The sequence below is a fragment of the Lonchura striata genome, chromosome 4 (assembly GCF_046129695.1).
Source record: "Lonchura striata isolate bLonStr1 chromosome 4, bLonStr1.mat, whole genome shotgun sequence".
In the NCBI taxonomy this organism is placed as follows: Eukaryota; Metazoa; Chordata; class Aves; order Passeriformes; family Estrildidae; genus Lonchura; species Lonchura striata.
The window spans coordinates 60854715-60881151 of record NC_134606.1 but is presented as its reverse complement, the minus strand read 5'-3'; the positions used below and the strand labels follow the sequence as shown (position 1 = coordinate 60881151).

At 47.2% G+C, this 26437-nt stretch overlaps 1 protein-coding gene across 1 annotated transcript; it reads left to right on the top strand.

Moving 5' to 3' along the window:
- The first annotated feature begins 700 nt into the window (after positions 1–700).
- SCD5 (stearoyl-CoA desaturase 5) lies at positions 701–25534 on the top strand. Its single transcript, XM_021549209.3, has 5 exons — positions 701–869; positions 16292–16422; positions 20547–20752; positions 23096–23328; positions 23804–25534. Exons 1-5 carry the CDS (start codon positions 701–703, stop codon positions 23992–23994), a joined length of 930 nt encoding a protein of 309 aa, XP_021404884.2. The 3' UTR covers positions 23995–25534.
- The last annotated feature ends 903 nt before the right edge of the window (positions 25535–26437 follow it).

The following is a 26437-nucleotide window of genomic DNA, read 5'->3' as shown; positions in this document are numbered from 1 at the left end:
CCCCTGGCAGTGCCCACGCTGGGCTCCCCGGTGCCCCGGGATGCTTTCTCTCGCGCACAGCGGGCAGCGGGAGGTCGCGGCAGCGCGGGGGGGACACCGGGGGCGGCGGCCCCCCGAAACCAGCCCTGAGCGCTGAAACAATGCCGCTCCATCCGCGGCGGGACACACCAAGCGAGGCAGCTCTTCCTTCGCGTGTGCGCTGCCGACAGCTCGCCGCCTGCCTGCGCGCTTGTTGTCAGCGCCCACCTTGTCACTCCCGGGCAGGAAACTTCCCCCACCCCGTCTCCAGCACCTGCTCCCCGCTAGCGCCAGCGGCGTCTTTCGCTTTGCCGGCACGACCTTGCGGAACAAACGCCACCGAACCCTTTGTGTGCGGGGAGCCGGCGGCAGCGCTGCGGGCGGGCAGCGGGGCCGCGCTGCCGCGGGGCCGCGCCGGGAGGCGGCGGCGGGCGGAGCCGGGGCCGGGGCGGGGCGGGCGGCCCGGGGCCACCATTGGCTGTCGCTATGCGGCCCCGCGGCCGCCCCCCGCCCGTCCCCGCCGCGGTGCGGGGCGCAGCCGGCGGCGCGGCGGCTCCATGGAGGCGGCGGCGGCGGCAGCAACAGATGCGGCGGCGGCGGCGCGCCCCGGCCGCCCGTAGCCGCTGCGGGGCCGCGCTGCGCGGGGGCCGCCGCCGGCCCTCCCCAGCGCCCGGCCGGCGCGATGGCCGCGCCCCGGAGGGCGGCGGGCGGCGAGGCGGGCTCGGCGGGCTCGGCGGGCGGCGGGCAGGCCATCGTCTGGCGCAACGTGGTGCTCATGGGGCTGCTGCACCTGGGCGCCGTCTACGCGCTCAGCCTGGTGCCGCGGGCGCACATCCTCACCCTGCTCTGGGGTGAGTGCCGGGGCGCGCTACAGGTGGGGCGGGGCGGGGGCCCGGGCAGCGGGCGCCTCTCGGTTTCGCCGTGTCCCTCCCCTGTTCCGCGGCTTTTGTTCCCCGGCCCCCCCACGGCCGCTCCCGGGATGCCATTGCCAGCGCCGCGCCGGGCCCTCGGTTGCTGTAGAAACAGCAGGCGCTCTCCCTCCGGTTACATTTATCGGGTTTTTTAGTGAAAAAAGGCCAGTCAAGCGCTGACGTTTCCGTTCAAAGGTCTGAGGGAGGACCGTCCTTTAAACGGTCTGAGGGGCCTCAGACCTGAGGGATGCTGGCCGTCCCTTTGCTGTTCACCGTGTTACTTTGGGAACACCCGCGGTTTTCTGCTCCGGTTTGGAGTAGAAAACCCGGCTCCTCGTTTGTTTCTTGAGGAAGGTGATAACAGATTTTCATTAGGGAAGATGTGAAAGTCGAGTAGGTGCTGTAAAGTGCTGGCACAGGCACGGTAAGCTTTCTGAGGGGACATGGCTTGCAGCGTCTGTCCTGCTAGGCATGAGAAGCCAAGGATTCGGTTTGGGGAAGAGAATATGAAATACAGCGTCTTTTCTTCCGTCCTACAGTGGTGAGGTCCTCTTTTCTCCACAGAAGAATGATGTCGGGAGAAAATGCTACATAGAAGCACTGCATTATTGTGCAAGGCTTGTCAGGGTTTTTGAGACCAAATAGATGGTGAATGTCAGCATCACTATTCAGCTGGCAGACTTCTATATTGATTCATATAAATCTCGGTGGCCAAGAGGGTAAAAACTTGGGTGCTGCTTACAGTTGATGCAATTTCTTGGATAAATACCCTGCTTTGAGGTAAGTGGAGGATATAACAGCCTGGGATTCTTTTACACAGAGGAAAGAAGGGTCTCTTCTGCAGGAACTCACAGACATGGAATTTGGGTTGTTAGGCTGCAGTCATTACTGTCGAGGTGACTCTTCAGAAGTCCCAGCTAAATGCTTTAGAAGTCAGGCTTATTCCTTCTGTTTGGAGAAGTCCTAAATCTGTTTTTCACAGGTTCAGCTTTTGATATTCAGTCTGTTTTAAACCCCTAGCAATTGCCACCATTGCTGCTTGCAGTTGGGAAATGAATCTTTCCATCAATTAACCGTGCTCAGTTTCTGGGTCCCTGGAGGGCACCTGCATTTGCCTGGCAGCCTCGTTTGCACAGTCCCCCCTGACTTGCTCGTGACCAGAAGAGGTTTGTGGGGTGGTTGTGTTTTGCATAGTTTCTTTTGTAAGCACTACTCCTGTCACCTCCATATTCCTGGTTGTGTTCAGGCTGATTTCATAGTTTATCTTGGCCACAGCTGGGTGATCAGGGAGACCAGGAGAGTCTGTGGGAGCTGTGTGGCTGGAATGCACAGCCTGTGGTCTGCTTTCAACCCTATTAGGTCCTGTTGTATGCAGGCAGGTGGGCTTCCTTTTTCTGTTTTGCCTTTCCAAGAACACAATTTGAAATCATCTCTGATTTCACTGTGCTTAATTACAAAAATCCCCGAGGCTGGAGGCAAAGGATGGAATTACCAATTCAGCCCTCCATCCTCTGAGGTATTTTTTCCTGCTGGAGATTAAACAGATGCTACATAATAAATAGTTCTCAACGACTTTGCAGCTTAATGCCTTTCCTTCTGAAAGTGAGAGCCTCTCATTTCTTGGCATAATTATATTTAACAGCCACCCTAGAGCGACCACAGAGTTTTTATGGGAGTTTGGTGGGTGGCTTTTACAGGGGCTCCACAGCAGGGAGTGAGTGCACTGGCTCCAGCTGTCCTGGACACTGCGTGCCACTCTCACATCTGGCTGCTGCCAGCTCTGCTCCCCTCAGAGGTGCTGAGCAACTTGAAAATACACACTCTCCTGCAGAATATGTCAGACAAATTAGCTTGCTGTCACGCTGGTGACCTGTTTCTGAGATCCCTCTGAGCGACTCAGGGTAGATAAAAGACGGTGGCTGTTGCTGAAGTTGGCAAACCCACCTCGCTTCAGTGTGGAAGGAGCCAAGCAGTGGAGTTGTGTTGGGAGGAATAGGTGTCAATCAGACGTGTCCCTCACCCTCCCCAGTTCTCCACATCTCCTTCCCTGTGCAGATCAGCTGTGAGACTGCCTTTCTGTGGGTGCTGGCTGCCAGCCAGCCTTTGGAGCAGGGCTGGCACGCTGGCAAACTCTGATGGCGGCTATGAGAGTAGTGTCAGGTAGTGCAGCGATGTGTGTACGCTGAAGGGTGCAGATGGAGGAGCTGCAGCCTTCCATGTATTCCTCTGTGGTTTTCTTTCTCTTCCCAAGCTTTCCTGGCACTCAGGAAGCTTCCCAGTGATCCTGTGCAAGCTCTTGCATTGCTTCACTCTCTGTTCCCCACCACTGCTCCCCCATGGATAAGCTGCAGGAACAAGTGTGCTGGGAGTGGGATGCCAATGCTGGCTGTGACCTCCTGGTGTCTGGCAGGAAGCCACAGCTTCCCATGACTCACCACTGCCTGCTTGGCTTTTTACCTTCTCCTCCCCCAAGATATCCACCTCTCACTGTATTCTCCCCTGAGGGAGGCCAGGTACAAACCCTCCCTCTGTGCGGGGCTTGCTTTCCTCCTTCCCTTCCCACCCCGGGAGGCAGCTGATGCAGCACCGATTGTAAAGAGGAGCTGAAATGCCACTGTGCCACCTAGAAAACAGCTGTTCAAGCCAAGCTGCCTGCTCAGCAGGGCTCATTTCCATTGGTAATTTATTGACATTTGTCCAGCTGTACATAATAGACAATGGGAAAGCGCTGCCAAGGAAGGCTCAGCTGGTTGTTTACCCAGGATTATCTGTGCTCCTCTGTTCCCGCTGCCTCCCGCACCAGCACCTTGAGGCCCTGCCGCAGCTTCCCACACCCCACGTGGAGCTAGGGCTGCACAAGGGATCCCAAACGGCTCTCTGGGAGGTGCAGAACTGGGGATGTGAATCGCTGCAGAACCCGGAACTGGGTTATCTTTCAGGGGATGTACAGATAAGCTGGTTAAAACATAGGCTTTCAGGGCCATCCCTGTGTCTCTGTGGAATTTGATTTCAGTCCAAGCTGAACAAAAACAATGAAATTACTCATGTCAAAATTTTCCATGAGCTGGGAGCTGCCTTGACCCAAGAGGCAGCAGATGGTGTGTGCAAGGCATCAAGCAGCCCTGGGCTGTGCCCGTGGGACAGCCGTGGAACCTGCCGAGCGGATGTGGAATGTCCCCTGCTGTGGCAGCTTGGGCTCACTGGGATCTCCCTTGCCTTGCTCTTTGCCAGCCTGACTTGTGGTTTGGTGTGGGAGTGAGTGGAGAAGACCTTCTGCTTTCCCCCTGGTGCTCAGCCCCACGGAGGTTTGAAGGGAGGCATCACCATTATCTCAGGAGGAAATGAGTAGGGTGGGAGCAGCTTGCTTCTAGTGGGGCTGGCTGGGCCAAGCATGCAGATTTTCCAGGAGTGAACTTGTGCAAAGGGGTGCTTGTGGCCAGCTGGGGCTGTGGCTCACTGATGTCCTCTTTTGGGCTTGATGTGCTGCACCAGCTTCCAGAGGTCACCTATGACAGTAACGTGGCATTAAATGATGCTTGTTAACCAGGAACCTCCTTGCTCCAGCCAGGTGCACCCTGCAGCAGTCTCAGTGAGGAACTGATTTAGGAAAGCAAACTACAAAACTCTGAAATCCCTGTACAGAGGGAGGTACCAGCATGTTTCACTGCAGGGCCCAATGCTAACAGCTGCTCACAGTTTCTTTTGGTGGGCTCATGACAATTTCTTAAAGACTCCATTTGGGGGAATCACATGATTGTCTCGGATTTTGTTTGGAAAAAGGTGCTTTTTCGTCTTCACAGAGGGCTTGTGAGGAAGCACTTGAAGTAGCCAAATTAATTTTAGGAAATAGAGCCACCACAAAAGAGATTAAGCTGTTTACCTGCTTTACAAACTTTCATTTCAGGCTGCTGAAACAAGTTTAAAAACCTGTGCGAACATGGCCACCCAGAAATCCCAAATCACCTGGATGTGTTTGGCAGAGCTGCACGAGGGAGGAGTGGATGTCACGTACTGCTGTGCCTTGCCAGAGCCTGGGGTTGGGAAGGAGGATGGCCTTGCCCTAATGGTGCTCATATGGGAAGGGAGGCTTGTTGTTGTTGTTTAGCAGCACTTAGGAGATGTTTTTGTGCTCCTGAGAGCTCCAGATTGCTCATGTTCAGCCATGGTGGGCCCTTTGCCATGCTTATCCTCAGCTTTCCTTTGTGCACGAGTGCTGTCTGTCTGGGAGCGCAGACAGAGCAGTGGTGCTGCCCAGCTGCACTCCTGCTGAGATGCAAGCTGCTCCCAGGCAAGAGTCTGGATCCTGCCTGGGATGCCTGGATCCCTTCAATAAAGGAGACTAAAGCAATTGTGGTTTTAGCACTTCGGGTTATTGCCTCTTTCTCAGGCTGCTGATAAGCAGCACTCCTATGTAATGAGGCACAGGTTGCTGTTGTGCACTGCAGATGCAAGTTTTATTGGTCCTGCATGATTCCAGAGTCTTGGATATTCTTGAGTGCCACCTGCTGGCTTTCTGGTTATTAACTGGCTTAGTCTGAAACCATTCCTACGCACGGTGTTGGAATCTCTGCGCAGACAGCTGTAAATAAAACAATCCTAGCCCCGGGGAAGTTCCCCTTGGTGCCTCTGTGGATGAAGGAGAGCGCAAATATTGTCCCTGTTTCACACCCAGTGAAATGGAGACATTTGATGGAAACTTCTCTGTCACTCTGGAGAGTGGTTATGCTCCCCCGTGGCCTGGACAGTGCTCAGGTGATTTCTGTAGGTGAGGTTTTGGGTCAGAAATAGGGAACAAGTGCATTTATCTTGGATACTTGGTGGGAAGGGCTTAGTGAACAGAAGGACTTTTCCTCACCTTACTCCGCACAGTGATCTCCTGTTTGCTGGCTCCCAGAACAGTCCCAGCCATGAGCAGAGAGCAGCTCTGGGAGGTTTCTGTGGAATACGGGAGGCTGGCCTTGTTGTCTATCAGCTCCCATCTCCACCATGTTTTCAGCAGTTCAAGACAGCAGCTGGTCCACTAGATGATGAGTGGAGAAAAGGTGGGGCATCCCAGTATTAATTGCATCTCTGGGGTGCACATCTGCCCAGGGGAATAGCCTTGCTTGTCTCCAGAGAGGATTTGGACTGGCTTTTCCTCCCCTGGCCCATTTGAAAGTGTAGTTATACAGCTGTCACTCTTAACAGCCAAATTCTTTGCTTCTTCCTTCCCTCCTGGCATCAAGAGCTGAACTCAAATCATCTCTGAGAAGAACAAAGTCTTCTCTCAAACTGTGTTTCTCTCCTTAAAAATGGTGTGAGCCCCAGATCTGGAGGTGGCTGTAACATGTCCATGTTACATGTCTGAGCTCCGTGTTCATGGTAAAACTGGGAACACACCCTCACATAATGCACAGATAGAACAGCATCACTGAATCACTTGGGTTGGAAAAGACCTCTAAGATGATCAAAACCAACCATTAGCCTACACTGTCAAGTCCACCACTAAACCATATCCCTAAGTATCACAACTGCACATCTTTTAAATCCACCCAGGGATGGAGATTCCATCACTTCCCTGGGCAGCCTGTTCATGGAATTGGTATGGATGAATACAGTCACAGAGTGCTCCTGGGTCTGTTCCAGAATTCTGCTCTGAGATGATCTCCTGTTGAGGACACTCCTGCCTGTTGGATGTTTTTTCCCTCCCCAGTGTTCACTCCTCTATTGTTTAACTGTTGCTGGAGGTGGTTCCTTAAGGTCTTGTCTGTCACAGTGTTCAGCTGTAAGTATGTGTTTTTGTTCCTTATCCTGATTGCATCCTCAGTGCATTGGTGGTGCTCCTGTGTTGTTTCCCTCTGTCCTGTGTGCTGCACATCATGTTGTCACTGTGAGCTCAGGAATGGGGAAAAAATTCCATGTATGTGCTGAGCCCTGGATGTGTGTGATGGACCTGTGGTCCTATTGCTCTCAGGAGTGGGTTCAAGGCATTCCTGAAGAGTTCTTACAGTGGGAATGGATGAGTGAGCAGTAAAGCTGTGTGTGCTTGATGTTGGGATGTTCACCCAGCACAAAGCACTGCTGGGCTGCTCTGATCAGCCAAGCCACAAGAACCTTGGGCACTCTTTCCTTTTGATCTGTGTGATGAGGGCAGAGATGACAGCTGGACCCAACAAAGGTAGAAATCCCTGTCTGAATTTGGCAGGATTGTTGGCATTTGGGCTGCCCCTGACACTGGGCTTGGAAGAGGCATCCCTGTGAAGCAGCCCCTTGAAGGGAAGTTTTGTTGGCACCCCCAGAGCTGGCTGTGGCAAACCCACAAAAGCCCAGCCAAAGGCCACAAAAGCATGAAGTGCCTTCTTTAGCCCTGGTCCTCCAGTCCCTGAGCTGGTGCAGGCAGCTCTGGGGAGTCATCAGGGATTTCTGGCTGTAGCTTTTTCTCTTTGGTTACATGTGCAGTGGGAATGGCAGAATACAGGCTCTGAAGAGTTTCAGTGGATGAGTCAGGATGGACTTCTCTGCAGGAGCAGTCTCAAAGGGCTTACTGCACTGAATTCAGTGTGGTTCCTTATCTCTGCCACTCCACCTACCCTCCCTGCAGTCACAGTTGCACTTGTAACTTACACTGATGTTATAATTGAAGCCAAGCAATATCTTGTAATCAGATTTTATTTTTACCATGTAGACTAACAATAAAATGTGCTGCCCCACTGGAGAGTGAAACATTAACAATTACTGTGCTAAGTAAAGCAAAGCTGATGTGAAACAGAGGGGAAGGCTGTTTGTGATGCTGGCATGGGGAATTGTGTGCCTGCCATCCCTCTTGTGTTGGGGCCTCAACAGCAGGGGATGGGGATTTCTGGAGGATCTTTCTCAAGACATTTTTGGACAGTGGTGTCTCAGATTATGTTCTGAGTGCTAGAGGTGGGCTGGGGCAGGGCTGTTTGTGCTGGAGGGACAGTGAAGAATCACTGGGGCAGTGTGGGGAGCAATCACCTGGTGAGTGCCTGCCCACACACAAGGTCTCTTCTTCTGCCCTGGCACCATCCTCCAACCTGACAGCTCTGCTAACTGACCTGTTGGGTGCAGGGGGCTTGTGCCTTCTAATTTTAATGAAGTTTAGCACTTGCAGCCCAGCTCTGAGGCTAAAATTGCCAGGAGGGAAAGTCGGAAGAGGCCATTTTTTGCAACAGGTTTTGCTCTGAGCTCTGTTTGGTTTTGGAAGGGGGAGGAAGAGGTACAGCAAGTGATAGCATACAAGTGGAGCAGACACAAAACATCTAGGCAAGGTGCAGTGCTATAGAAGGAAACATCATCTGGACTGTGAAGTCCTGAAAAGTCAAAGCCATCAGATCTCTGCTTCAGTGGTCACAGGGAGGGCACTGGGTCAGAGCAGGGCATTCCCCGCCATGTACCTGGTTCTGCACTGGGTAAGCTTTGGCTTTGCCCCTTTTTGGACAGGGATGTTAAAAAACAACTAAAAAATAACTAAACCTTCTTCCTCAGGGCAGAGCTGCCTGTGAACACAAGGCTCTGGGTTGCTCTGCTAATGGCTTAATCATGCTATTTCTTTACTCTGTCCCTGAAAAAAAGAGGTAAATTTGGCATTTATTCTGTCTTGGCATTTATAGAGTACTTAAAACCCACCAGAGCCCGAGTCAGTGTGCAGATTGAGGACAGCAGTGAGGTCACTAGGAGAGAAGTGAAATCTGCCTGTGGTTTTGTGATGATGCAGGACCCAGCTGAGCTGAGACAGGCTACACATAAGCAACAAAAATTTCAGAAAAGCCAAAGCATCTTCCAGCCTTCTTTTTTGATCTAAAAATATATGCAAGCTGTTTGGCATCTTAAGGCAATCTTCAGTTGCTGGTGAATTCAGGGAATCTGTATTTCCTTCCTAGGGGAGTTCTAGCATTGGCTGGAATAATTGCTGTCAGCCACGATTTCCATTGCTCTGCTGGCTATATTTATGTCACATTGGCTGCAGCTGTCAATATGAACATTTCTGCTATTCCAACCGGAATAAAGTCTTTTGTATGCTCAGCCAAAAGTGCTGGCACTGGGGAATGTTCCTGAAAATGCATACGCAGGCATGTGCATCCAGGCAGAGGCAGCCTGGATTTCGTGAGCTGGTGATGGCAGGGCCAAGGGGATGTGATAGATGGCTTCTCCTGGAGCTCCACCACGGGAGAGAAGGGCAGGAGCAGGGCATCATCAGAAATCATCTTCTCTGCAGCTCTGAAACTCTACTTCCCCTTTGCCTTTGATGTGCTTCCTCTTATCATCTCTGTCTCTCTTGGCTTAATTTAGAGTAGCTCAGAGGATGTGTAGATCTAATTTTAGATGAAACTTTCTGGCCTGGGATTTCACATGTTTGCTCTCCACAGGAAAGCATGTCTCCCCGTGAGAGCTGGCATGACCCGCATGGTGGGCGGCCCAGGGAATTGGTGCTGCTGCACGCCAGTGCTTTTTAATTCTCATTTGCTCGCTTGAATCCAGCCCAAGGAGCTTTTGATGCCAGCCTTTGATAGTTAGCAGGGCTCAGTGAGCAGAGGTTGGCTAGCAGAGCAGTGTTTCCTTCCCAGAGACCCCAGGGCCAGAGCATTAATTCAACTTCACTTCTTGGCAGCAATTTAGGGACTACGGTGAAAATTTCTTCCTCCTTAATAAATGTAGTTCCAGGTCAGGAAATAAGGCTTTTTTAGTAGGATGCTGCAAGTTAAATGATATGTTACTGCTGCCTGGTATCTCTTTGCTGTGGAGGAAGAGATCTCCAAGATTTCCCTGGAGTTTAGCATAGAGATATCTGCTGGGGACTTAATATCTAATCTACATGTAAGAATGCTGCATGGTGACCCTGTCCCTCCCACTGGTGCAGTGCATGACACCAACCAGCATTTTTAATTGAGGTATTTGGAAAGACTGCTGCCCTGATTTGGGGCAGGAAAACTTTCCATTCTGATGGCAGACATGACATTTTAAGAAAGTGTATTCCCAAACTTGACATTATCTAACAAAAGTGTAAAAGAGCATGCGAGACACAACAAAATTATCTGGTCCGAGCCCTGATGTTGATCAGAAGAGAATCTTCTATCTCTGTCTGTGTGTGTAGTGAAGTGGAGGATCTCTTAGGAGTTCAGAAGAGATCAGGCATGGTGCAGCTGCTGAAATGGGTGGCAGTGCTGCCCTGACTTTCAGTGGAAATGAAGTTAGGCATCACTTGGCACTCCTGGAAGTACTTTTCCTGGTTTTGTGGTATTAGTCTTAAACCTGCCACTGAGTAACAGCAAAAACCAAATGAGGAGAAGAAGGCAGATACAGGATATGCAGATGTAATTTAATTTTTAGAATGGAAAAAATCATCACTAGAAGTTACAGTAGTGTTACATATTTATGTCAGCTTTACATGTTGTGCTTGAGCAACTTGCTGTTCGTATGTCTCATGCAGTTATTGCAGCATAATGGAAGACTTTGGGTTTGAATAATTTGGTTAGTAAAATTCCCTAATAAGCAATTTTTATCTGATCGAATAAGCACAGGATGCTAGTGTGGAAGCAGACAAAAGTTTCATGTCCATTGTTATAATTTTTAATCCTCAATTTTTTTTTTTTTTAATACAAGTGAGTCAAGTTGTGTTATCCTTTTACATACAGGGGAGAAAAATGGCCTGTGCCAAGATAAAAATTTCACAGCAGCTTGCTTGAGACTTTGCTGGCTACTGTGGAGAGAGAATTTCCACCAAATGGTGGTGTCATGTCATGAGATGTCTTCATCATGAACAGCATTTTAAGGTCAGCTGTCTCCAGCTGCCCTCTTGTTGAAGAGGTAACAGATGTCTACAGGTGAAGCGCAACCCTTGCATTTGTTAATTTTAATTCCCCAGGCAAAATATGTGCTTCCTTTGCCATTAGTGTGATTAGGATTCACATCTGAGGAAATTACTCCCTCCTGTATCCTTGGGATCTTGCCTCCTGATCCTTGAACTGCTGGAGACACAGAGTGTGTTTCTAAAAATTGTATAAGCTTTTTCTGAATGTAACTTCAGGCTGGGCCTGGGAATGTATCAGACCTTCTAGGCTAAGCAGTGTTGGAAGTGTCATAGCCCAGCAGTGGGACCTCCATTGGAGCAGAGTGCTGTCTTCTTCTGAAGCTGTCCCCAAAAAGATAGCAGTGATGAGCTAAAGGAGCAGCTCCTGAGCATGTACAAAATAATGCTGTGGGTTGGTTGTGAGCAGGCCTTTGCATCAGGGGGTTGGCAGCAGCCTGCACAGGAGTAAATGGGGCTGATGTCCTCTGAACAAGACATAAAACCAAGGCCCTGACCCTTGGTGGCTATCCTGATCCAAGGTCTGTCACCCTCCTGGTCAGAGCAAGTGTGATAACAATTCTGGGACAGCCTCCAGTAATTACTTGGCCTGGTAATTACTTTTCACATACTCTCTGTGCAAAACGTCACATCTTGAAGTCCACATCAGTTGAAGTGTGCAGGCAGTGCTAGAGCAACAATAGCTGGCCTCTGTTGTTTTTTTTGGGTTTTTTTGTTTGTTTGGTTGGTTTTGGTTTTTTTTTTGTAATTCTTTAATTCAGTCTCCTCTGCATGGCAGCTCCCCTTACCCCTATCAGAAGAACATATGTGGCTAGGTGAGCCACTGCTCTGATCTCACAAGGCCTGCCAGCTCTCTTGTTTGGAGGGGTGAGCACTTTCCCCCACGTTTTTCCCCATTGTTGGTACTGCAGAGACTGGAATTTCTTCCCTGCTTGCTGGCATTGATGTAATACAGCCCAGTCCTGGCTGATATGTGTCATCACTTGACTTAAAACCAAGTCTGCTCCATGACCAGAAAAAGGTTTCTTACATGCTGTGACATGCAAACAAGCTCAAAGCTTCACAGAAGTTGCCAAGTCCCAAAATATGTTTAGAAAATAGGGCTGTGGTGGGCTCTGTGTTGGAACATCTCACAGAGAGCAAACTGTGAGGGTAGTAGCTCTCCAGGCATGTGCCAGGCTCAGAGCAGTCACCTTGCTGTGGCTGAATGCCGTGTTCAAGTCCCTGTGAAGGGACTGGGAGCCACATGGGAGAGAGATGCCTGCAGTGAGTGTGGGACGGGCTGATTCCCTTCCCTGCTGTCCCTCCTGTCCCTGCCATCCATGCACAGGGATTGGAGCCACTGGTGTGAGCTGGTGCCAGGCTCTGTGTGCTGCCACCCCATGGGAACAGCTGTGTGACATTATTCTCTATTTTACAGATGGTTTGTGTGTTGACAGTAGTGCTGTTGTAAATGTGCAGTTGATTTTGTTCCACTGCTCCTATTTTCCTGTCTGATGTATCGCCCCTCTGAGATAATTGTGATTTGCTCCATCTAACTGGGTTATGTTTGACATTAGTAACGTGTGGATAGCTGCTATCCCACAGTGTCTCCTTGTCTTCTGTGCTGAACAAGGATGTCCAGGTGTCTCCTCGCTTTCAGGAGCAAGAATTATCTGTTCAGATACACAGAGTGAACCCAGTGTTTGCTGAGTATCTGCTTTTGGTTGGTTTATTTTTTTTTAATAACAACATAAAAGTCAAAATCAATCTGTAATGTGCTGGATTCACAAACAATAAATACATATCTTTCTAATGTGGTCCCAGGTTTCAGAAAGAGAAGTTGTTCTAATTTTGATATTTAGCATAAAACAGAATTGAAATTTTCAGGGGGTGAGATCTGCTCGAATTTAAGCAACCACTAAGATCAGAGGATGATTTCCTGATGCCTGTAGATACAGGCTGTGGCAACATCTCCCCATATCTTCATAGGAAGCCAATTCCCTGGCTACTGAGATTTTCAGAAGAGTTTGGCCTTGGGCTTAGTAAAGCTTTTCCAGAAATCCAGCTGTGGGCATAGTGAGTTGTTCTGAAAAAGGTGGCTCAGATGTTTGATGTTGTTGTTTTGCCATCCATTTTTAAATTATTTACCTGGTGTTTTCATTGCTTCTGTCTGACAGTGAGATGATACCTCTGTGCCTGCTGTTCAAAATCACACTGATGTCCCGCTGCCTTATCATATGACCCACTGGGAATATTTTATGAACTGTTGGTGATCTTCCTTTCTTCCCCAAGCTTCTTATCCTCATCACAGATCCCTGTCTCGGGTTACTGCTCCCCAAACTACATTACTTTGCTTTGTCTTTACTTTGAGCCCTTCTTCGCCTGTTTCTGCATGGATCCTTCTGTGGTTTTTTAGCTCTCTCACTGCTGCTCCAAATATAGCATCATCCACTGTTGTAATTAGTATGCTGTTTGCCTTTGTTTCAGGTCATTAATAAGAATGTTGAATAAAAATCTTCTGCCTATTGATTCTGGCATGTTCCCATAAATAGCATCTGTGCACAGGCACAGTGTATTGGAAGCCTAGCAACCTGCCAGCTCCCTGCCTGCACGGCACTTTAACCTCATGCGTCTTGTCTCTCTTGCATCCTCTCCCTGTCCCCATGCTCTGGGTCTCTCTTTTGTCCTTTTGCACAGGCTTACCTGCTGTTTTCACTTCCCTCCTTTCCTCTTTGTTCCCTCTTTTTAGTGGTTCTCCCTCTGCTCCAGTTCTGAATCGTTGTGCTTATGCTGTGCTCTGCATCCTCTCCCTGTCCCTATACTCTGGGTCTCTCTTTTGTCCTTTTGCACAGGTTTACCTGCCGTTTTCACTTCCCTCCCTTCCATTTTGTTCTGTCTTTTAAGTGGTTCTCCCTCTGCTTCAGTTCCAAATTGTTGTGCTTATGATGTGCCCTGTCGAGTGAGCTGATCAGAAATGCTCCTGTCTAGACCTTAGCAGAACATGCAGAGGACACATCTGGCTATTTTACCAATTTCCTCTTCGGGCATTAGGTATCCCACAGAATTAAAAAGAAACACAGCATTAATTGTTTGAATTCCAGGTGTTAAAGCCACTTTTCTTGTGGCTTTATTTTTCCCCCCTTTTTTCTGCAATAAATATTATTTACTCTTTATTACTTGTGAAACCCATTCAGCTACATTTCTGAGAGGGTGTTTTCAGTATAAGGAGGAATTGCTATTTACTGGCTGCTTTGCTCCACATTGCAATCCTTCTGTGTTTCACTGACATGTTCATCCCCTACACACACTCCTATCCCAAAAATGGGACAGGTAAGCAAATAGTATTTTCTCATACAGATACTGTAGCTGTGGATCATTAATATATAATCAAATGGTTGGCTGTCTGATTTTTGGTTTGAGATCCTAATTTACTCTGCAAAGGAGAGCTTGAGACCTATTCCTTACATGGCATATATTTGTCATCTTGGCTATTTATACATTGGGAATTAGTGGTCAAATATTATTTTCGGGCACCTTAATTGCTGTAAGAATCACAAAACTTGCTATCACCAAGTAGTGCATTTGTATGACAGGATTTGTTTCTGATCTGACACTGAGCCTCCTGAGTAATTTTGTTTGTTTGTTTCTGGGGATGTTTCAACCCTCGGGATTTATATTGGGAAGATTCCTGCTCTTGTGATTCCTCCTCTGCAAAGCCAAAAAATAGGCATGGTGCGTGGGTATGAGCCCCAGCTGTTTCCTTGATCACTTGAGCAGTGCAGGAGTGGGCTGGGGCTGGCAAGTCCCTGGGGAGCTGGAAAGGGCCAGAGAGGTTTGTCCCTGATTGTGTTCAGTGCAGATATTCCATACGGTCTGTTACCTACCACACAGCCTCTTTCTTACATGGGACAGAGAAGGGAGGTGAATTCAACCTTAATGACACATCTCACTTTACCAATTTATCTTTCATTCTTGTTTTAAGCAGTCATTCATGATTAAGATGGATGTGTGCCCTTGAGAAGCACTTGGTCAATTAAATGATTTGTTGCTTTGAAGCAGGAGAAAAGCCCCCTTGTGCTTTACAGAAGCAAAGAAACTGCTGAAGATGGGAGATTTCAGCCCATGACTAGCATGGGGTTAACCAGTCATAAAGCCCACAGAAAATATGTTCTTACAATGATTCAGGAGTCCAACCTTAATATTTTTATGTTAGCTGGATAATGTCAGTATTCTGTGTGTCACAGATCTGTTCCCACAATTAGAGTCATTTGAGTGACTTGGAAGGCTTTACTTAGTGATGTTTCTGAACAGCTCAACATCACACACAGCAAATGGTAGGATAGGTTTTCCCTAATTTCATAGAAGTCCAAATCCTTGCTCTAACAAGGCATATGCAAGAACTGCACCTCTTCAGTGGAGACTGGAGTGTGAGGAGTTGTGATGTCAGCATTTTTACTGATCTGAGAGTAATCTGTAGATTCAGCAATATCTATAGATAATGTGCAGAGAGAATGCATGATTTTAGTTTATTTCTGTAGCTCTATTCAGGTAAGTAGAAATTTTAATTTCATTGTGGACTTCAATGGGCTCAGCATAATTGCACAAATGAGCCTTTTTTAGGAGTACCATGAACACTCAGCCTGCTGAAAATCAGAATTGTCTCTTCAGTGATGGCACCCAAAGCAGGTTTTAGAGAGACTTCATCTTTACTGGGACCATTCTGACTGCAGCTGTCTGCTGCATCTTGTGAGAAAGGCCTTGGTTTGCTGTACAGGAGATGACAGGGATTTTGGGCATAGACATAATGGCAAGCAGTTTGGGTAAATCTGTTTTTGATGGATCCACCAGCAGAGTGGAAAAAGTCCATTTGCTTCTTCAGTCTGCAGGGGTGACAATCAACATGAAATATGGTTGCAGTTACTTTCCCAAATATCTTTCCATTCTATTTTCTCTCAGATGCTGCAATTTCAAGCACTGTGAGCTGGGAGTTGATGGAGGGACACAGTAGACACACACCTACATACACATTTGTTTTCTTTTTGCAAAGACAAATGTTTTACACTACATACCAGGAAAAGCAGACTGTGAATTCCTGTCAAGCCACTGCCTGTCTAACAGGGTTCCCTGGTGGACAGGCTCTTGTGCAGACACAAATACAAAACCCTTTTTGGGGATCTCATTTTCCCTGTTTGTTCTGGTAACTCTGCTTAGGTATTTGAAATAGGCTGTTTTAACCAAAACATTGTGTGTGTAGGGTGGCAGGGAGCCCTGGCTAAGCAACACATTGCTGCAGATGGTGTAAATCGATTTGAAATTGTCCTGTAATATTCTTTAATGTTGGAATCTGCTCTCGTTTTAATTTTACACTTGCAAAATAAGCCTGTCCTCTTTAGGCAAAGCGTCTGTGAGGCAGAGGTGGGCTGAGAACCTCACCTCCTGTCTGCCCAGCCTCATCTCCAGAGAGACCCTGCAGGTGCTGGCAGGCAGGGCAAGGAGCATCTTTACACCACGGAGAGCACAAGGAAAGTCAACTGGCCCTGTGGCACACCCTGTGTTTTGTTTTTGTGTCTTTCAGCGTATCTCTGTTTCCTGATGACAGCTCTGGGTGTGACAGCCGGCGCGCATCGCCTCTGGAGCCACCGTTCCTACAAAGCCAAGCTGCCTTTGAGGATCTTTCTGGCTGCAGCTAACTCCATGGCTTTCCAGGTGAGCTTGTGTTGCTTGTTCAGATACTTGGCCTCCAGGCAGCTCTCTCTGCTAAGCAGGGATCTCCTCAACTCAGAGACAGCAAAAGAAAGAAGGAAAAAAAAAAAACTGGCAGAAAGACGTTTATTTGCTGTAACACATTCTACTGGCTCAGGGGATGCAGAGCCCCTCTCACCACCCACGTAACAATGTGCACTAGGCAGACCAGGAGCAATAATTGCATAAGGACTGAGATGAACGTGACCAAATCAGAGGCTCAGCACCCCAGCAACTGATCTGTGGCACTGGTCAGGCCCCACACTTCACCGGACAACATGGAGACTTTTATAAGGGCCAACTTGATGCAAATGTGTCTGTGTAACCAAGAGTATGTTCATCCAGGCAGTTGGAGACTTTGTGCTCAGAAAGGAGAGCAGGCATCATTCCACAATCTTAATTTATCTCTGTTTTGTACAGCATTTTTCACCAGCCAAATTCAAGTATGTTTGTGAAGAAGTGTGTTACTAGCTCTGTACTTTGTGGTAGGCAGTCCTAGACCACAGAAACACTTGTGTAACACCCAGCTGGTTGTAGGAGTTAGCCCTGAACCAAGATCTTCTCAGTGTGAATTTGGTTCCTCCTCTGGCTGGCAAGGATAGAGATAGGAACCTGCACTAAAATTAAACTTACCTGTACTAAAATTAAACTTATTGAGCTTGGCTGCCATAACCCCTTGTGGCACTGAGTGCCATGTATGTCTTGTGCCCTGAGTTTTCATCTTTTCCCTTTCAATCTAGTTGGTTGTCTTTTTATTCATTTGCCTTGACAGAGAATGAAAAGAGTCCCTTTATCTATCTCTGTACTTCTCATTTATCATCTTTGATTTTTTTTCTTTTTTAAGGTGGAAAGAATTAATTAGTTAGCCCCTCTACACATTACAAAGAGCACAATGCTTTTGCTTGAAAATGGAAATGTGTCCATTTTGACTATAGCCTTTATTCTGAACCATTTTCCATCTGCTGCTTGGTTCCTTGGGGAGCTTTACAAGCCCTTTGCTCAATGTATTAAACAACTGTTTGGAGTTTTGAGAAGCCCCTGGTAGTGTCTCCCTGATACACAGCTGATCTTATCTTTCACAAGTAATTTAAATGAATGTGCAGAGCTGTTTGCAGTGAGCCTGCACACAGGGATTTCATTGCATTCTGCTCCCCTGTTGCTATGGATTTTGCTCCCAGCTGCATTGTGCTCGTCACTGCTTTTGTCTGAGGACGCTGGGATTCTGAGGCAGGGAAGTACTTTAAAGGAGCTTCAAGCCACCTTTGTGCCCTTCATATCAGAAATAAGATGAAAGGCCAAATTACCCACTCTAAATCCGAAGCCTGCTCCTAATTACCATGACATCCATTGCCTGTAAAGGCTGTTTCCACCACCACAAACAGACTGTGAGTGATGATTTTTCAGGTCCATCTCCTTCACGTTGCCTGTGGAAGGAAGAGGTAGCATTGGAGATGCATACCCCTTGATGGTAAATGAGGAGGAGATATTCAGAATTCTTGAAGGGCAGGGGAGGGAAACTGCATTAGAGTTTTAGCTTGATACTGTCTGGGCTGTGACATGCTGTACTTCCTCTGGAATACCATCAGTTTTGACATGTGGGGTTTTTTTTTTTGTGATTGGAGCATGCTGAGCTGTGTTTCTGCTCTCCATCTAGAATGAAGCTATCATAATTTTGAAAGACTGTGCTTCTTGCTGTCACTTGTCTTTTTCAGACATAGGTAATACTGGCTTATTGATCTCCTAGCATTTAAGTTCCAGCACCTCAGCTGGGCTGTGCTGGTGTCACCTCTGTGGCATAGTCTGTGTTTGTGCTGGACACTGCAGGAGGTGTGGTGTGGAAATCTGTGTCAGCACACAGAGACTGTCACACAGCCCAGCCCATTGGCACATTTCAGTCTGCAGGTTTGTTAAGGGACCTGCTAATGAAACCTCGTGGCTGCATCACTGTCACAGCATGATGCTGTTGCTCTCTGCTTCAGAGGGGATTTCACACTGTGTTTACCTGAAACCTGATCAAAAGTGATGTGTTCTTGAAAAATGGTTGCTAATAATACACTCAGAGCATATTTACACATGCTGTGCTCCAGTTCCTGGTGTATTTATTGTCAACAGCACTGGCCTCAGGCCTTTATTTCCTCTTAGCTTTTGTGGTTTTAATTAGATGCAATTCAGTTGTTTCACAGCTTCCTAACCCTTTCATCTGGGGAATCATGTTTTTTTTTTTTTTACCAGCTCTGCAGGCATTTGCTGTGGCATGAAAAGCCAAGTTAATTTCTCACAGTATCATTGCTTTTCCTGGTTATCTGCTGTCCCACAAATTACTTTATCAAGTGCTCTTGTGACAAACTAATCAATAGTCTCACTTGAAAAATTATTTCTGGTTAAGAAAGAAGACCTTTTCTAAGTGTACTTCTTGCATAACCCTATTTTATTTTTAAGTTACTTAATGTTGCCATTTTCCAGTCATATGGATATTCCCACTGAAGCCACTTGAAGCAGTGTAGATGTTTTCACTCCTTTTGATTTCACTGTAGGAAGGTAGAGGTCTCCTCTTGTTCTCACTGAGGATGTGGGTGTCTTCCTTTGCTTTTTTGCAGTTTACTTTGTTTTCTCGTGCAGGGAGATAGTTAAGGTGCAGCACACTGGAGCACTGGCAAGGGGCTGATATTTGCTGTCTCCTCTCAGTGGTTTAGATGTGTCAGTGCTGCAGAAAAATGTCCCCCTCATCCCCAGCCCACTCCCAGCATCACTGTGTTCACTACATGGCAACAGTAAAGGGCTGAGCATAACTGAATGCAGTGGAGCTGAGATCTTTCTGGGGCTCTTGCTCCTCACTCATCCCTGGTGCGCTCTTGCAGGCAGAGAGCATTTTTGCAAAGCTGAAATTGGATGAGGAGCCATTTGAGCTGGGTTCTTTTGCTGCTCTTTGCATTTGTTCCCAGAGTCCTCTCAGTGCTTTCATTGAACTGTTGATAGCTGAAAGAAAGAACAATGATTTCTGCAATGCTTTCAGCACAGGGCTTTTGCCCCACAAAATATAGGTACACTCAGTTTCGTTATCCCATGCTTTCTGTGTCCTGTGGTATATTCAGTGCCCACGTGGGTGGTGTCCTGTTCCTACTTCAGGGACATTGCAATCAGTTTCCTCAGTTTCACTGGGAGCAAAGCTGCTGTGGTTGGTGATTGTGGTTGTTGTTCCTAAAAGTAACCCAAGCCTTTCCCTCCTTGGGTACTTCTGCTTGGGTACCTCCATGACCATGCAGAGATGGAACTAGCAACCTCTGCTAAGAACTCTGATTAAAGTTCACCCTCCTGTGGATCTGGGCATTAACTGACATTTCCACATTTTGGTGCTGGTGTTGAGCAATTAAATTCATAGATGAGTGTGTGGCCTGAGGTTTGCAAGTGTTGAATGTGCTTACAGTGTCTGCACTAATAGCTCAGAACCACTGCAAAAGTCACCAGTTTAGTCCAGTGCATCCAACCAGGGCATCCTGCAGAGCAAACTGGGAGGCTGAAATCCCTTTGGCTGAGTGAACTCAGAAAGTCTATCTTTATGGATCCAAGTGTGAAACTGTGGTCCATCCCTTCCTCCCTGCAGTCCACATGATTCCATTTACAGCCATAAGGCATTTCAGTGTCGTGTTGTTCACTACAGTGGTTCTGGTGATCCATGAGCTCTGTCCCATTTTCAACGCTGTGTTTGTGCCTGGAGGACACCAGCTGCAACCAGCTGAGAAAGAGGATGCCAAAACTGAGAGCCTCTGTACAGTAGTCCGCTGAAAATAAATATACAAGGTTCCCCATAGCACAGTCTTAAAATAACAGTGTATGTACCCAGTCCCTGCAGCCCTTCCTCAGACACCCAGGGCAGACTGATGATGGTAACTCCCATCAGTTTTAGTTTGGTTTTAAAACATGGTTTAAAACATGGTTTTACCATGGATGATGGTAACTCCCATGGTTTTAGTCAACAACCTTTTCCAAGGAGCATCAGAGAGGGGCTTGCTGCTGTTACCATGTGTGGAAGGACTGGAGGTCGTAGTGCCTGGCCCCTCTTCTCTGACCCCCCTGTGCTTTTTGTGCAGAACGACATCTACGAGTGGAGCCGAGACCACCGCGTGCACCACAAGTACTCGGAGACGGACGCGGACCCGCACAACGCCCGCCGGGGCTTCTTCTTCTCCCACATCGGCTGGCTCTTCGTGCGCAAGCACCGCGACGTCATCGAGAAGGGCAGGAAACTGGATTTCACTGACCTGCTGGATGACCCTGTCGTCAGGTTCCAAAGAAAGTAAGTGCCAGCGCTGGGCCCTGCTGTGAGGTGGGCATGGAGAGATTCTCCCTCCTGGCAGTCTGGTTGTGGCTCATTCCTTGTTTTCATCTTCCCCTTTTCTTCCCCAAGATATCCCTGCCACCATGACTGCAGGTGCTGGGATGCCTTTTCCCATGTGGCTGACACTTGCTGACTGTCCTCACAGGCTCTGTGGTACAAGCAGTGAGCCCTATCCTTGTGCCTCTGCTTTCCCAAAAAGCCAGGGCTGGTTATGAAAGCAGCTGTGGCAGAAGTTGCCCAGATCTCAGCCTTCTTCTTTGATCACAGGAGCAAACTCTGCAATCACTAATTGCTTTAACACAGAAGTGCACATTTCACTCTGCAAAGTCATTTCTGGCACCCCTGGGCCAGTGCAGGCCAAGTGCCACCTCTCCCAAGACTGCCGTTCTGTACAGGATTAATTATCTCCATTGGGAATTAGCACAGTCCTAGCTCAGTTTGCTACACAGCCTGGGAGAGCTGGGAATTGAGCAACATCCTTTATGCTCTATGTGAGTACCTGTGTTTTATGCACCAGAAGACTTTCTGCTTGCAAGCATTTCATCCAGGCACTTTGGAAAACTGCTTAAGGCCATTTCTCTGTATTTTCTGAATGAGGGGAGCAGTCAGTTAAGTCTAAAAATTAGAGTTTTTTCTGCTAGCGCACAGATTTCTCTAAGGCAAAAAAATACCCTTGTAATGGAAATCTTCCAGGACTGAGGAATATTTCTCTCCATGTATGGCTGCTTTCACTGGTTCCTCAGTTGGCAGTGCCTTTTTGCAACAACTCCCTTGCAGTTTGCTGCAGTTCCTCTTGATTATTACCTTTTCCACAGCAATAGCATCCCATAAGAAGCAGGCTTTACTGCTTTGCTCATGCTGCAAAGGTTGTCTAATGAAGAAGAGTGTTTTCTGCAGGAAAGTTATCTTAGCAAATGCCTTTGTTCTGGATTTGGATTTATGAGTTAGTCCCTTACCCAGAATTTGGGTTTTTTCTTTCTACAGGCTTGCAGTGTTGAGGTTTTTTTTGACAGCGTGGAAAAACTAGCAGGCACTAAGAATCATAATAAATCCTTCTTGTCATGTTTTATTTTAAGGCCAAATTGTTAGCTTTGCTGAATTTAGTGGTGCTGCTGAGTTGTGGACAAGGCACCACTCAGTCAGTTTAAAACCACATCACTTCAGTTGAAATCTTAGTACTGCTCCAGGCACAACTGACAGCAAAACCTGCCCTCTGTGAATCAGGGAGCCATAATCCTGCAGGTGATGTGAGAGAGGAGCTCACAAGTGAAGTGTCTCCATGACAAAGTTTGCATGTGGCGAAAGCAGCAGTGTTTCCCAGTCATGTGTTGAGACATTGATTTCCCTGCACTCCAGGTAAGGAGGTTTCTCACTTCAAAGTGGATGTTTCAGTCAGAGGAAGACAATGTACTCTGATGCTTGTTCAGATGGGAGATTTCATATCTTCGACAAAGACTTTGGTCTGGGCTTCTTCCATCTGGCAGGATAGTTTTAATTGGTGCCTGATAAGCTGTTTTCATATTTTATTCTATTTCCCCAGAGTGGTAGAAGCTTTGAACTTTGAAGGAGTTTTCTGGACTGGAAGGTATTTTTCTCCTCTACTTAAGTCCTGACCTTGAACTGATGAGAGTCTGTTAAGGTCAGACTTTAGACCTTAGACTTCTGACCTCAGACTTCTGATAAGGTCAGATTTCTAACCTTATTAGAAGTCAGTCATATGGGTGGGAAATTACTTGTTATCTTTGGAGCAAAGAAAGGGAACTTATTTGCTTGGAGGGCCTTAGCTCAGGTAAGTAAGAATTGAGTTCTATGAGGGAGCTGAGGAATGCCCTCTTCACTGTGGCTGGTGGTGTTGTAGAGCAGCAGATCTCCTTCTGGAGTCCAGGATGTGAGGCACAACCTCCAAACAACAGCAAAATACATCAAGCAAAGAACTAGCAAGGCAACAGGTTGATTTATTTCATGCACAAGATGATCAAAACTAGCTCATGTGTAACAGATGAGCTAGTGTTCATGAAAACTTCTTTCCTTTCAAAAATACTGCTAATATTAGCATTTTTCCAGACCTCTGTGGATCTTAGTTGAAAGCTGTTTGTTTTTGTCAAATAAAAATGACAGTTCTTCCTATCCTAAAGACTTTCAGGGAACGCGAAGTTTTAATAACTGTTTAATAAATCCAAACTCTTTTTTTCCTCATTCCTTCCAGAAAACTCAGCAAAAGCAGGGGTGTATTTAAGCCTGTCATAGGAGGACGAACAAGAGAGGTCATAGTTTGCATTCCTTTTCCTGTAACGCCCGCAGGTATTACAAGAGCTCAGTCGTGCTGATGTGCTTTGTGATCCCCACCGTCGTGCCGTGGTACCTGTGGGGCGAGAGCCTGTGGAACGCCTACTTCCTGGCCTCCATCCTGCGGTACACCATCTCCCTGAACGTCACCTGGCTGGTCAACAGCGCCGCCCACATGTACGGCAACCGCCCCTACGACAAGAACATCAACCCCAGGCAGAACACCCTGGTCACCCTGGGAGCCATTGGTGAGTGCTGCAGCCCTGGGCACAGGTCTGCCAACTCAGGGTGATGTCCCATCCTCTTTTGCCCTGGTGGGGACTCTAGGTGCCAGCAGCTGGACGCTGCTTGGAGCCAGGGTTTGGAGGAGGCTGGAGCTTGTGCATCCTAGAGGAAGGTGCCCTTGTTCTACTGATGGTGCCATGCTGAAATAACACCATGTGGTCCCTGGGTTAGCACCCAGCAAGCTCTTCTCAGCAGATGGTGCAACAGAAGTGAGTGACCCCACTTTTGACTCACTTGCGTGTCTCCCCTCTTGAAGCACTTCTGGTTTTCTTCCCTGAGCATAAGGCATGGGACATGCCCCTTCCTACTGGGGAGGAGCATAGCCTCCATAAGATGCAAGACTTGGGCAATGGGTGTTGGAGCATCCTGCCTGAGTGTGTTCCTGTGTTGACAAAAGTGGCAGCCATGTGATCTTTAAACTCCCTCTCTGTTTTTCAGGTGAGGGTTTCCACAACTACCACCACACCTTCCCGTTTGACTACTCAGCCAGTGAGCTGGGCCTGAAGTTCAACCCCACCACCTGGTTCATTGACTTCATGTTTTGGCTGGGGTTGGTCACTGACCGCAAGCAGGCTCCGAAGGAGATGATCCAGGCTCGCAAGGAAAGGACTGGGGATGGCAGTGCCTGAGGAGCTACGCTTTGCTGTGCCAGCACTGCTGTCGCGTGGCTGGCTGGGTGTGCGCGCACAACCCCGTGCCTGTGGTGGGTTTACCTCTGGGTAAAATTATTTTTTTTTGTTTTGGATTGGTTGGGCTGAATTAGTTCCCCAGGAATTGATTCAGCCACAGCCTTTTTTTTTTTTTTTTCTTTCCTTATTAGCTGTCTTATGTCTGAACTTAAGACTATTAAGTGTAAAAATGTTATATATTATTTAATACTGCAGTTAAGTGGGAGAGAGGTTTGATTTTAGTCACTGTAGTTCATGTCTGAGATTTGTTGTAATTTGCTTGTTCATGGTAAATGTTGGCAGGTTGAAGGAACTAACTGTCCTTTCCAAGTGCAGTTAGGGGAGATTTTTGTTCCTACTGCTAATCCAGTGAGGTTTTTAGGCGCATCTTTCAGGGGGATGGGGCAGGGTCCAGTGTGCTGTGTCAGCTGCATACTCATGGAAAGGACAGTAACACCCCTGATTAAAAACAGTATGTCCAAGGGGGAAAATCACCCTCAGTTTAGTTAGATGTTAGTTTGGAAACCTGCTTTCTTCTTTTTGTTAGCCCTGTTAGCCAGCCCAGTGCACTTCTGTCTTTGCTAAATATGAAAACCATTAATTGCTGAGCAGGCTTTTGTGTTGAAGATTAGTCTCTATACAGGCCAAAATACCAACTGATGCTATATTGAGATGGTTCTTTTGTTGTCACATATACATTGTACTTGTAAATGTATAGAGCTCAACCATGTCTTAAGCCAAATAAAGCTTCAGTTTCAATGTTTGGAGACCTAAGTCATATTCTAATCAGTCATGGCCATTGATGCATGCATATTTTAGCTCCTTTTGCACAAGAGGCCTCTTAATTTATTTTTCTGCCTTTGACTAGTGGGTCTTAGAAAACTGACCTTTATCTAAGAGCCTGTACTAATATTTCAGCTGCATGCAACATCCATTGGTTTCTGAGCAAAATATAAAGACAGTTATGTAGCTTCTGAATTTTAACAGTTGCCTTGCTTAACAAAAAAAAAAAAAAAAAAGAAAAAAGAAGAAAAAAAAAAAGAAAAAATTCTTAAAAAAAAAAAAGGCATGTGGATTTAATGGGACATATAACCCTTTGTGTTAGATGTTAGCCAGTGCAGGAGAGAGGCTTTATACTGTCAGCACTGGAGCACTTTTGAAGATAGAGGGCATGATTTTCATTTATAAAGAATTGTCACTGCCTTGCCCCTCAGAGAGGGAGTGCCTGCTTCCCAGACACACAGCCCCACACCCTGGGCAAGGCAGGGATCTCAAAATAACTGAGACTCAGGCCCAGATATTTTCAGGAAAGATGCAAAAGTGGGGAAAAAAATAAAATGGTTTCTTTTTTGTTTCTGTTTCTTGTTTTTCAAATGATGCCATATAATATAAAAGAGTTGTCTTTATTCTGTCTTTCATCCAGCAGGTGTTTTAAAAGTGTTATTTTGCCATTAATGATGTGTAAACTCTTGAGTGATTTACAATAAACAGTTATGAGTTAGCCTGGCCACTGTGTTTAATTTTGAAACATCTTCCAAAGCAAAGGTCTTTGTGCATCATACATCAGAATTACAGCAGTGTTTTGCTTGGCATTTCCAGCTACGCATTTGGTGCAGCTCAAAATACCTCCCCTCTCAGCATTTCTGAATGTCAGGGGAAAAGGAGGCTGTCAAATGGAAGGGCACAAAGGGATTTGATTACTTTGGGCTTCCTGGCCAAGCTGATAGAGGGGGAAAAGAAACTGGAAGCTGACATAATCTTGAAAGGAGACAGCGGCAAGTTCCTGCATGTGAAAATTCCGCTTTAATAGAAAAATACTAGCCCAGTGTGACAGCAGGACAGTGCTTTGGCCAAAAATACTGCATATTTTATTTAGATTTTGCTGTAAGTTCTCTTAGTTTCGGCTGAGATGGGCCTGAAGACCTGGGTGTGCCTGAAGATGATGGTGTGGAAATGGGCTCCTGGAGCTGAGAGGTTCCTGACCTGCTGGTTAGAAAGATAGAACTGTTTGTTCCATGGCGAAAATCATAGGGAACCTGCCTTCAAAGTGATGTGTGTAATGGGTTTGAACTTGGGGTGTAGTGTAGGAGTGAAGCTTGGAGGATGTGCAAATGCCTGATCTCACCGCTGCTCTCATCCTTTCCTTTATGCAATTTCCTGGCCGCAGAACTACAGGGAATGCACTGAGATACACAGCTTCCTGTTGATCTTTATAATTTTTCTTTTGTACTGCTATTGCTTGGACTTCCTTAGGCTCATTCCTGTCAAGTGCCTGCTGTAAGAAGGATAAGGGGCCATGCTAGGAGGCACATGCTGTTCTGAACCTCTCTGAGTACCTGAAATTACAAGGTAATATTCCCCGTCCCCCCCTCCCCCAAGGCATAAGACTTCAAAAGCAGTAGCA